General features: G+C 45.3%; 1 protein-coding gene across 1 annotated transcript in view; it reads right to left on the bottom strand.

The window, feature by feature from the left end:
• Positions 1-6353: 6353 nt before the first annotated feature.
• HEPACAM (hepatic and glial cell adhesion molecule) overlaps positions 6354-13224 on the bottom strand; it is a 73235-nt gene continuing 66364 nt past the window's right edge. The window contains exon 7 of the mRNA XM_075280092.1: positions 6354-7102. Coding sequence (XP_075136193.1) covers positions 6824-7102 — 279 coding nt within the window. The 3' untranslated portion in view covers positions 6354-6823. The remainder of the gene's footprint in view (positions 7103-13224) is intronic.

Below are 13224 nucleotides of genomic sequence, written 5' to 3'. Positions count from 1 at the left end.
AGTATGTCTTAGGTGTGTGGGAGGAAACCCACGCAAAGACGGGGAGAACATACAAACTCCTTGCAGATGTTGTCCTTAGCATGATTCGACTCTAGGACTCCAGCACTGCAAGGCTGCAGTGCTAACCACTGAGCCACCGGGCTGCCCAATTTAATGTCACCCTCCAGCTACCCAACAGTTTAATGTCCCTCTCTAGTTTCCCCCAGTTGAAACTGGGGCACCAGGAGAGGTACTTCATACTGTGGGGCTATTGGCAGAAAATAATAACGAGGAGGCATATAATGTTAGGGTGACTGTAGGAGCTTTATACTGTGTGGGGGCACATGGAATAATGGATGAGTAAGGGTGGAATCAACGTAGAAGTGAGTGGAGCTAAATTTGCCATGGTGCGCCTAGTGCAACCCAACCTGTGCATCTAGAACAAGTCTTGCTCACACAAGTACAGTTTGTTATAATGTATCAGCGTAGGTAAACGTGACAAGTCTAGAGCCCAGGAGCCAAAAAAAGTTTGTGTTGCTGATGTGTTTGGATATATTTTAGACCAGGGCTAACTATTGAGCTACAGCTACAGTCCACATGAATGCATTGAGTTGTATGTAATCTTGTAGACTGCAGTTGATCCTGAATAGGTAAAATCAATCAGTCATGCTATAAAAAGGCATAGTGTAGGCTTGGGCTTAATATCTTGATTTTGCTACAATATAAGACAACAACATTTTAAGGAAAACTTTTTTTTTTTTTTGGTTCAAACTCTGCTAACAGCATTTGTGCAACCTGTCTCTTGAAGACTGTACTTGGGGTTACACAGGTCATTAACCAGTCTTGCCTCCTTGCAGATTCCCTGTTCTAAAGTCTATTATTGTGGAAGGCTTGCAGGAATAGATTAAGGAGATATATCCTGTTCATGCTCCATTCATTGCATTTACAAATCCGTTTTTTGTACAAGGAGAGTAGTGGTTTATCAGGCAGTGCACACAGGAACCACGCTGAGCTATAGAATGCACCAATGATTATGTGACCGCTGAGCCCTGACATTTATGATGTCCTGTCAGCAGTGAGGATCCCTGCGGAGGATTATGCCTTACACAATGTATTAAGATGAGAGCCCGACATGCCTGTCACTCCTTATCGCCAACGCTATTCAGAACTCAAACTCTCAAAATTCATCAGCATCATCCCTAGGACTAACCTGCCAAACAACCCCCCTCCCATATTTTAACTCCTTACACTGGAAATTTAACCAAAATAGAAATTGCTATCTAGAATTATTACTTGGGGTTAAAAGAGGGGCATGAAGTTTTATGTATGTTATGTATATTTTGCTTGCTGTTAGTGAATTGAAACAATTCAGTTCAGGCTGTTTAACAGTATTGTCTAGATTGGATGCAACTGAAGCAAAAACTCTGCTGTGAGAAATATTATATTAGGACAGTTTTTTTTGTCTTTGGATGCAAAGGCTCAATTCACACCATGCTTTTTTAATTGTCATAATGCAATTACACCTGAAATGCAGAATAACATGTGTGGGAAAATACTGCACTTAGAAAAAGAATATAGTTCTTGAGGCTAAGGCCCCAAGGGATGTCCCGCAGCAATATAGCGCTGCAGGAAAAAAGGCGGTGGGAACGCATTGCGGTTCTTTGCATAGCACTTTAAACAGAAAATGTGCAGAGATTTCCTCCACAGACTTTCGGTTACAATTATATCTACGGTATGGGGAAACTGCTGACATTTCCATAGGTAAGATTGACATGCAGAGATTTCCAAAACCATGCCGGTTTTGGAAATCGCATGGTGTTCCCATGGCAGTTTTTACTGCAAAGTGGGCATGGGATTTGCTAGAACCCCATATCCACTTTGCCCCTACTGTAAAACACCGTGATTTTTCCAGAAGCATTTCCACTGTGGGCAAATCATGGCGTTACCATCCTGTGGGGCCCCTGCCTATAGAGGACCTTTCACCAACTCCAATTCTTAGCATTTATTAATAGATTTTATTCCACTGATTGCTGAAAAACTCTACTTCAGTAATTAGTAAACTTTTATTGGCTAAGGCCCCACACACGTACCGGGCTGCTATACATCATGGATTTTTCCACAGAGCTTTATACAGAAAGTTCGCAGAGGTTTCCTCTTCGGACTTTCTGCTTCCATTATACCTACAGAGAAACCGCTGGCGTTTCTGTAAGTATAACTGACATGCTGAGATTTCCAAAACCGCAATGGTTTTGGAAATCGTAGCGCTTCTGCTGCTCAGAGTTTTCCACAATGTGTGGATGAGATTCAATAGAATCCCATCCACTCTGTAGGGACTGCGGCGTTTACTCCACGTGGGGCCCAGGCCTTTAATGCTTTTTTTTGTATCCCTACGCTATGCTGAGGATGGCCCAATAGGCCGAAACAGCGCTGTCCATAGCTGGGAATCTGTTCCTTTTGGGACAGAAATACTGATTTGGCAATTAAATCCACATCATGATTAAAAGACTTTATAACTGAGTCGTTCATGATGTTAAGGATGCTGCCCTCTATAGGGTGGTGTACAGAGTGCACTCTGTTCTCCTAATTCCATCCAGGAGAATAGATTTGCATATTTTTTACCCATTGTCCTTTAATGCTTTTTGTTTATATGATGCACTTTTTGATGTGTTTTTTGCTCCACCATACACTCAAAATCCTCTTGCAAAAACCTCTGTGTGAACATACCCTAAGGCCCCTTGCAGATGAGCATGGGCTAGGTTAGTGTGCTATCCAGGTACTGGACAGTCAAGGCTGCAAAACTCAGGACAATTCTTATTCCTGTACCGTATTGTGGCTGTGCTTCAGTGGCTCAGTGGCCAATAAGTTTTGGTGCCTGATGCTATCCAGGTTCTGTACTGTCAAGTGGGTGGTGTCAGGCAGGAGCAACAAGGGGAAGTGATTGAGAGGTGGACAGTTTAGAGCAGAGAATCCTGTAAAATAGTTGCAAGTGGCCTTTTTTTCACAGGCCTTGCCACTTTTCCAAAACGGCAAATATCTGTACCATATTCTTTCTCATCGTCAATTTACACCTTGTCAACGTGGAAGTGACTAATTCATGATAAAGCGCTCCCTGCACTAGCAGTGGGGACATCAAGATTGACGTAAAATATGCCGGTCTAGTTGAATCACCCCTACTATGTTTCATCCATACAGAAAGAGACCATTCATGAAATCTGTTCGTCTATGTTTACTAATGGCTATGTGTGCTAGTGAGGGCCCATTGTGATTTTACATCTTGCAACTAGACAATGGAGTCTCCACTACTCATCAACATTATGTAGAGAGTCAATTCTATGAAGTGATGAATGATCCGGGAAGGTGGATGCTGCAGACACCTCCATACTTCAGTGAGTTCATTAAAAACCTACAAAATATCCCCCAACCCCCTCCCCCCCTCCCCGCTATCCACCACACAGGCCACTGTCTCCAGTGTGCTCTGCGCTGATCCACCACCATCGTCCTCCAAGATACACAACCGGAACTAATAGGATTGACTCTGTTTCATTAAATCCTCTTTATTCGGCTGGGATTGGCTTCCATCACACGTAGCAAAACCTTTCCCAACATCTATCTTGCACTTAGGAATGTGGTGAGCTAATAGGGATGGCTATACATCTCATAGGCCACTCTGAAGGGGATTAAAGGCGCTGTTCCTTTAATACGTTTTCACGCTCATGGGCGTTTGGGTCGTGCATTTAATGTGCTGCTCCGAGTCGTGGGCGTAGAACATGTTTTATACATGCCATGCTTTACAATGAGTTCAACAGATGCCTTTATCAGCTCAGGTCCCTTTTATGTGAAGCATTTTCTCAGAGGATCATTGAAAGGTTCTTAATTTTGTGCTTCAAGATGGTTCTAAGTGTATAATTGTAAATTCAAGTTGGTTTGACAGCAAAGACCTAAATGTTGCAAAGGGAAAAAAAGTAATTTTACCAAATGGACCTTTACCAGTCAGTCTCATGTTACTTGGGTCTTTAGCTAAAGATAGAATTTCCTCTTTACCAAGTTCAAAAGGCAAAAAGGATCAAACCACGACTTCCTCCATCTCTTCTGGTCACATTAACACTATGTTTGGAAAATGTAAGTTTAAGTAGAGAATCCCTTTGAGAGTTATATTCTTTATTTATAGCCGACATATTCTGTGGCACTTTACAGATATCGTCACTGTCCCAACTACATATGAGTATGTCTATGGAGTGCAGAATGAATCCAGAGAACACCCACGCATACTCCATGCAGATATTGTCCTTGGCTGTATTCAAATCCACATGGTAAGCACTGAGCGGCCATGCTGCTCACTAGGTGTGAGGAGGACGTGTGATTAAAAATTTAAAGGGGCATTCTCAACAGAGATTTATGACATATCCACATAAATGCTGACCCCACCACCCATCCTCTAACCCCCTGTCCTACTGATGCCATGGCCACAGTGGATAAAGAGGTGACTGCATTGATGTGGATCTCTCCATTTACTGCTGTGCAATTTCAAACAACAGATTTCTGAGAAGGTTGTAGGTTGAGCCCTTTGCCTCTTACCTTTAGCTAGAAAATACTGCGTGACAGCCCTATTAAAATCATTGTGGTTGTTGCAATGTATCTCTAGCAACAAAGCATAACAAGAAGCTTGTGGCGTACCTTTTAACAAACGTGACAAAGATCAATATCACAGTGCGATTCTTATATACTTGAAGTAAACGTACCAACCATCTTGGATTCAGTGGGACAGTCCTAGATTTCAGGTGCTCTCCCACTGTCCCAGTCAGTGGGAGGCAGGTCCCCGATGTCCGCTCCTTGCTGGCCCTTGCCTCTTGTTCCCAGGGTCTTGGGAGCAGTACTGGCAATGAAGTGATGTCATTTACATCACATTGACTTCTTCAAGTAGTCTCCAGGAGCAGAGACAGGAGAGAACAGCAGGAGGACATTACACTGTGAGGGCAATTGGAGCTAGACATTATAATGTGGGGGCATACCATTCAGGGACACTATTATACTGTGTGGGGGCACAAAGAAAGAGATGTTCTGTCCCTTTTTCAGTCCTTTCAAAGTTTTGAGGTGTGGAAATAATGCTTTTAACCATTATATGACGTGTATTCTGTTGCCACTACTAAAAGTACATGGAGTGAGGAGTACAGTACCTGGTGTATATACAGTACAATGCTAGGGCTGCATGCTCTGGGAAACAGCTGGACATTCAGACTCCTGCCAAACTAAAATTGACCGTCTATTTTAAAGGGAATGTGTCACCTACCCCGCAGATGAATACGATAGGGTCACTTGACTCAAACTGTGTTTTCCTCCTGTGCATCCCTATCTTTGTTGCCACAATACATCTACAGTATATACTGTATATCTGTCAATATGCAAGGGAACTCTTTGGAGCAACTAGGGACCTGCCATTGATTCAAATGGTTAAAGGGGTTTTCTGGGCAAAAAATGTTTTGATTTTTTTTATTTTTTAAAAAAAGGTCTGTTAGTGCGATTAATGGGTTAATAAATGCACCCAAATCCCTTTAGCAGTGTTTTGAGTGATTTTGATGTTTCTCTGGGAGCTCCTGGAATCTTTGTTTAGTTGGTGTAGCTTCCTGCTATCTAGCTTCCACACTAGCTCCCTCTCACCTCGCTTTCCCCCTTTCTCTCTCCCTCCTTCTCTTACACCCCCTCCCTGTCTCTCTAGCTATCCCACCCACTACTAGCCCTACCTAACTAACTCAACCCCCCCCCCCCCCCCCCATCCCTGGTTGTCACATATTTTCTGGTTACCGGTGAAGTTCTGTTTCCCCGCTTCTGGAAATGGAACATCACTACTAATCCCCCCATCATACTTACCTCTCTTCCTTTCAGACTTCCTCCTGAGGCATGGCTCTTCCCTCTTTTCTGGCTGCCAGTGTTCGCAATAGTCCCTGCTCTGTAGCCCACAATCCACCTCTACTGCGCAGGTGTGGATTGCCGGCTATATGGGGAAAAACTGTTCCATTTAAAAACCCATCAAAAGACAATGGGGCACTCCTTCTGTCTGGTGAACAAAAGGTTTAATCTCAAGAGGCGATAAGGTTTCTTCACTGCAAGGACTGTAAACCTGTGGAATAGCCTACACCAGGAGATGGTCACAGCAGCAACAGCCGATAGCTTAAAAAAAGAATTAGATGCCTTTTTAGAGGAAAATAGCATTGATGCTTGTAGAAATGTATAGACTGTTATGTTTCCCACCCCCTGTTTGAACTTGATGGACATTTAACTCTTTCAACCTTATTAACTATGTAACTTACATTTCATACACCAGTCGCCAGTCTCCAGTCGCAAATGAAGATTTGAAATGCACCATATTTATTAACTATAAAATGTATGATTTATCCTTATCATAGGTCAGCAATATTGTAATGTCATGTGTGTGAGGTCCGAAAACCAGCATCCCCTCCAAACAGCTGTTCATTATACATTGACCTAAGCATTAATACTTAATTTTAAGAAATGATGGCGGAGTTCATGTCTCATTGTGGGTGTTCTTATTTACAGGGATCTTGTCACCGGGTCAGGCTGATATTGAGGTGCCTAGGCTTTGTCAATATGGTTATAGATGACAATCATTATTCTCAGTAGTGTTCGGTCCACTGACAGAAGTCCATTTATTCTACAGAACTACAGTGAGGACGACATCTTGTTACTAGGCTATAGTACAATATATTACAAGCTCTAGACAATAGTGCTAACTACTTAAGCTGCTATGTGCGCCACTGGGTCTTGGTGATTGTGAGACGATTATAGTTCTTCCCCTCCCCTGAGCCATCCCCCCTAGTTCTTGTGCATCTCAGGTGTTACTCTGTACTGCACATTCTTCATCTTGTTCGCGAATAACATTTACACCCCCTCCTCGCAACGACCGAGCAGTACTTCGAGGTGCAGCAGACTTGGGTGGAGATCCATGTTCTCTGTTGGCAGGTGGTGACCTCACTGGAGAGTGGTGGTACCTATGGCTGCAGTGAGTTGTAGGCCCCGGGGACCTGCTGCTAGCATAAGTGGGGGACCCCGATGCATCAGATGCAGTCCTTGATTCTGTGGGAGAGTCTTCTTCTACTTCCGTGGATTCCTGTAAAAAGATTACAGACCAATTTATTACACTGATCGAAAATATAGCTTACACTTACAAGGGGTTTGTATAGCTGGCATTTATGGGTTACATGAGGATAGCATATTGCTATGGCCATGTCCTCTTTTGAATCTCTTCCTATTATCACATTGGGAAAGATTTATGAACACTGATGTTATTAACTCCAATATAACAAAAACCACATGCCTCCTCACAATTGTGGCATACCCTCCGTCAGGCCATCCACTTGGGGGAAATGTAATTTCCATAAGGAAACTTCATTTCCACTAAACTTCTAGCATAAATGATAATAATTCTGGCAAGCTTGATCTTTAGATTATCTAGTCGATTGTTTCCTAAACTGTGGGTTGTGGTGTTGCATTGTTGAAGTATAGACTATCTATATCTTTCCAATATTAAACCCTATCCTTAAAAGATTTTCTGAGAAAAAAAATATCTTTTTAAAAGAAGTCAGTTAGGGCTATTAATGGGTTTATAAGTACACCCAAATACCTTCAGTTGAGTTATTTTGGGGTTTCTCTGGGATTTCCTGGAATCTTCTGCATTTGTTTAAATGGTGTAGTTTCCTGTTTGTTTATCTTACAACTACCATGATGCATTGCCCTTCACTCAGAGCTGACTCACATTACATCTACCTCTCACTCTCTCCCCCTCCCACTCCGTCACACCCCCTCCCTATAACTCTAAGCTAGCCCGCCCACTACTAGCCCTTCCTAACTAACTAAGGCCAGACCCCAACCCCATCATACGTACCTGTTTACCTTCCATTTCTGGAAATGGGGAAACAGAAAGTCACTGGAAAATCTGAAAATGTGCCTGGGGTGCCCTGGCGATCAGGGTAAATATACATTTTTGTTAAAGTAAGTAAGGAGGCATTCACACTAGCGTCGGTGTCCGATGCTAATGTCCGCGCAAAATCTTACGTGGACATTAGCATTGGACACTAGTTGTGTCTGTTACATTTTGCATTGATTTAATGGGACTTCATGTGCGTTCTTTTACAGTCCATGTCTGTTCTTAAGTGTTCGTTCATAAAGATGTCTGATTTTTCAAGCGGACAGCAAAAACCTACATGTAGGTACACGTACATGTAGAGGAACAAGGTGGTAGCAGTGCTGAATGTGTGGGGGCAAATCTGGATGTAACAGACCTTGGTTTGTTTGAGGGTACAAATGTGGATGTAGCAGAGCTGAATTTAGGGGTGGAGAGAAGGTTGGATGTTTAGAGCTGAGTTTGTGGGGCAAATGTGGATATAGCAAAACTAAATTGGTCGGGGGAAGGAAAATGTGGATGTAGTAGAGCTGAGTTTGTGGGGCAAAACGTGGATGTAGAAGAGCTGAGCTGTTTGGGTGCTCAAGTGGAGCTGAAGAACGGAAGTCCAAACGCAAGTGTGAACATAGCGTAACTTTGAAACAGAGATATGTACTAGAATTTTGGTGCAAACTGTCACATCTTACTTCTGGTCTCATTTTCAGATGCCCTGTCTCTGTTTTGCTAATCCATCCCATTTTCTTTGTCAGACAAAATAAAAAAAGTGTGTAAGGCTGAGGCCCCATGCTGCGGAAATGCAGCATTTTTTGTTGTAAATTTTGCTGCGGTTTTTTGAACCAAAGCCAGGAGTGGATTGAGCAAAACTTAAAAGTATAAGAGAGTCCTATATATTTCCATTATTTTGTAGCCATTCTTAATAAAAAAAAAAAAATGCAGCAAAATCTGCAACAAAAAAAAAGCTGAGTTTAAGGGTCCATTCACACGGAGGAAAATGGTGAGAAATTTGGTGTGGAATTTTAGCGCTGAAAAAAAGCCTCCCATTGACTTCAATGGGTTTCTTTTTCTGCTACCACACTTCTAAGCAACTTTTGTATGACAACTCCATATACTGAGAAAGGCATAATAAGTAGAGATGAGCGAACACTAAAATGTTCGAGGTTCGAAATTCGATTCGAACAGCCGCTCAATGTTCGTGTGTTCGAACGGGTTTCGAACCCCATTATAGTCTATGGGGAACAGATACTCGTTAAGGGGGAAACCCAAATCCGTGTCTGGAGGGTCACCAAGTCCACTATGACACCCCAGGAAATGATGCCAACACCTCTGGAATGACACTGGGACAGCAGGGGAAGCATGTCTGGGGGCATCTAACACACCAAAGACCCTCTATTACCCCAACATCACAGCCTAACAACTACACACTTTACACACTCAATACCACCTCTCTGACAGTAGGAAAACACCTTGAAACATGTGTATTTGGCACTTGCAGTGAGGAGAGCTTGTCACCAGCAGTGAATTTGGCCCTTGTAGTAAGTTGAGGTTGGCACCAACATTTGTTTTGAAAATCAGGGTGGATTGAGCCTCTAACCAGCAGAGTTTGGGCAAATTCATGGTGGAGGGAGCCTCTAAAAACCCCAGTTTGGACCAATTCATGGTGGAGGGAGACTCTAAAAACCCCAGTTTGGACCAATTCATGGTGGAGGGAGACTCTAAAAACCCCAGTTTGGACCAATTCATGGTGGAGGGAGCCTCTAAAAACCCCAGTTTGGACCAATTCATGGTGGAGGGAGCCTCTAACCAGCCCAGTTTGGACCAATTAATGGTGGAGGGAGCCTCTAAACAGCCAAGTTTTGGGAAATTCATGGTGGAGGGAGCCTCTAACCAGCCCAGTTTGGACCAATTCATGGTGGAGGGAGCCTCTAAACAGCCCAGTTTGGGCAAATTCATGGTGGAGGGAGCCTCTAACCAGCCCAGTTTGGACCAATTAATGGTGGAGGGAGCCTCTAACCAGCCCAGTTTGGACCAATTAATGGTGGAGGGAGCCTCTAACCACCCCAGTTTGGGCAAATTCATGGTGGAGGGAGCCTCTAACCAGCCCAGTTTGGACCAATTAATGGTGGAGGGAGCCTCTAAACAGCCCAGTTTGGGCAAATTCATGGTGGAGGGAGCCTCTAAACAGCCAAGTTTGGACCAATTAATGGTGGAGGGAGCCTCTAAACAGCCCAGTTTGGGCAAATTCATGGTGGAGGGAGCCTCTAAAAAACCCAGTTTGGACCAATTCATGGTGGAGGGAGCCTCTAATTAGCCCAGTTTGGACCAATTAATTGTGGAGGGAGCCTCTAACCAGCCCAGTTTGGACCAATTAATGGTGGAGGGAGCCTCTAAAAAACCCAGTTTGGACCAATTCATGGTGGAGGGAGCCTCTAATTAGCCCAGTTTGGACCAATTAATTGTGGAGGGAGCCTCTAACCAGCCCAGTTTGGACCAATTAATGGTGGAGGGAGCCTCTAACCACCCCAGTTTGGACCAATTCATGGTGGAGGGAGCCTCTAACCACCCCAGTTTGGACCAATTCATGGTGGAGGGAGCCTCTAAACAGCCCAGTTTGGGCAAATTCATGGTGGAGGGAGCCTCTAACCAGCCCAGTTTGGACCAATTAATGGTGGAGGGAGCCTCTAAACAGCCCAGTTTGGGCAAATTCATGGTGGAGGGAGCCTCTAACCAGCCCAGTTTGGACCAATTAATGGTGGAGGGAGCCTCTAAACAGCCAAGTTTTGGGAAATTCATGGTGGAGGGAGCCTCTAACCAGCCCAGTTTGGACCAATTAATGGTGGAGGGAGCCTCTAACCACCCCAGTTTGGGCAAATTCATGGTGGAGGGAGCCTCTAACCAGCCCAGTTTGGACCAATTAATGGTGGAGGGAGCCTCTAAACAGCCCAGTTTGGGCAAATTCATGGTGGAGGGAGCCTCTAAACAGCCAAGTTTTGGGAAATTCATGGTGGAGGGAGCCTCTAACCAGCCCAGTTTGGACCAATTCATGGTGGAGGGAGCCTCTAAACAGCCCAGTTTGGGCAAATTCATGGTGGAGGGAGCCTCTAAAAAACCCAGTTTGGACCAATTCATGGTGGAGGGAGCCTCTAATTAGCCCAGTTTGGACCAATTAATTGTGGAGGGAGCCTCTAACCAGCCCAGTTTGGACCAATTAATGGTGGAGGGAGCCTCTAAACAGCCCAGTTTGGGCAAATTCATGGTGGAGGGAGCCTCTAAACAGCCAAGTTTTGGGAAATTCATGGTGGAGGGAGCCTCTAACCAGCCCAGTTTGGACCAATTCATGGTGGAGGGAGCCTCTAAACAGCCCAGTTTGGGCAAATTCATGGTGGAGGGAGCCTCTAAAAAACCCAGTTTGGACCAATTCATGGTGGAGGGAGCCTCTAATTAGCCCAGTTTGGACCAATTAATTGTGGAGGGAGCCTCTAACCAGCCCAGTTTGGACCAATTAATGGTGGAGGGAGCCTCTAACCACCCCAGTTTGGACCAATTCATGGTGGAGGGAGCCTCTAACCACCCCAGTTTGGACCAATTCATGGTGGAGGGAGCCTCTAAACAGCCCAGTTTGGGCAAATTCATGGTGGAGGGAGCCTCTAACCAGCCAGTTTGGACCAATTAATGGTGGAGGGAGCCTCTAAACAGCCCAGTTTGGCAAATTCATGGTGGAGGGAGCCTCTAACCAGCCCAGTTTGGACCAATTAATGGTGGAGGGAGCCTCTAAACAGCCAAGTTTTGGGAAATTCATGGTGGAGGGAGCCTCTAACCAGCCCAGTTTGGACCAATTAATGGTGGAGGGAGCCTCTAACCACCCCAGTTTGGGCAAATTCATGGTGGAGGGAGCCTCTAACCAGCCAGTTTGGACCAATTAATGGTGGAGGGAGCCTCTAAACAGCCCAGTTTGGGCAAATTCATGGTGGAGGGAGCCTCTAAACAGCCAAGTTTTGGGAAATTCATGGTGGAGGGAGCCTCTAACCAGCCCAGTTTGGACCAATTCATGGTGGAGGGAGCCTCTAAACAGCCCAGTTTGGGCAAATTCATGGTGGAGGGAGCCTCTAAAAAACCCAGTTTGGACCAATTCATGGTGGAGGGAGCCTCTAAACAGCCCAGTTTGGGCAAATTCATGGTGGAGGGAGCCTCTAACCAGCAGAGTTGGGGGAAATCAGGGTGGAGGGAGCCTAGTATTAGCAGAATTGTGCAACGCTTATGGTGGATGAGTATGAGGATGCGGAGGAATTGGAGAGGTTGAGTACAGACATGGAGTTTCATGTTGGGGTGCTTTACACAGGTGGGCACAAAAATGAAGGCTCTATCCAGTGGTTGTTCATTTTTATCAAAATGAGCCGGTCGGCACTCTCAGCTGACTGACGGGTGCGCTTGTCAGTGATGATGCCACCGGCTGCACTGAACACCCTCTCAGATAGGACGCTGGCGGCAGGACAGGACAGCACCTCCAAGGCATATAGGGCAAGTTCAAGCCACAGGTCCAACTTCGACACCCAATACGTGTAGGGCGCAGAGGGGTTGGAGAGGACAGGGCTGTGGTCGGAAAGGTATTCCCGCAACATGCGCCTATACTTCTCACGCCTGGTGACACTAGGACCCTCCGTGGCGGCACTTTGGCGAGAGGGGTGCCATCAAGGTGTCCCAGACCTTAGACAGTGTGCCCCTCGTTTGTGTGGGACCGGTGAGAACTTGGTTGCCTACTGGAGGAACTGCCCTCCCTGCCGCCAACGTCACATGCTGGAAACATCTCCATCATATTCTGCACCAATTGCCTGTGGCAAGCATTGATGCGATTGGCCCTCCCCTTCTACCGGAATAAAAGACGAGATGTTGTTTTATACCGGGGGTCAAGGATAGCAAAGATCCAGTACTGGTTGTCCTCCATGATTTTGACAATACGCTTGTCGGTTGTAAAGCACCCCAACATGAACTCAGCCATGTCTGCCACAGTGTTAGTTGGCATGACTCCTCTGGCCCCACCGGAAAGTTCAATCTCCATTTCCCTCCTCATCCTCCATGTCTACCCATCCGCGCTGCAACAATGGGACGATTCGAAGTTGCCCGGAAGCCTCCTGTATCACCCATCACATCATCGGACAACTCTTCTTCCTCCTCCTCCTCCTCCTCCTCCTCCATTAAACGCAGTGAAGCGGACAGATGTGTGGACCTACTCTCCAGCTGTGACGGATCGGATGCTATCCCTAACTCCTCTGTGTGATCTGAGTTATCCCTGATGTCAATCAGGGATTCTCTCAGAACACACAAGAGCGGGATTA

This window comes from Leptodactylus fuscus, chromosome 6, assembly GCF_031893055.1.
Source record: "Leptodactylus fuscus isolate aLepFus1 chromosome 6, aLepFus1.hap2, whole genome shotgun sequence".
Classification (NCBI taxonomy): Eukaryota; Metazoa; Chordata; class Amphibia; order Anura; family Leptodactylidae; genus Leptodactylus; species Leptodactylus fuscus.
The sequence above is the reverse complement of the archived record's forward strand: the minus strand, read 5'-3'. Positions and strand labels throughout refer to the sequence as shown.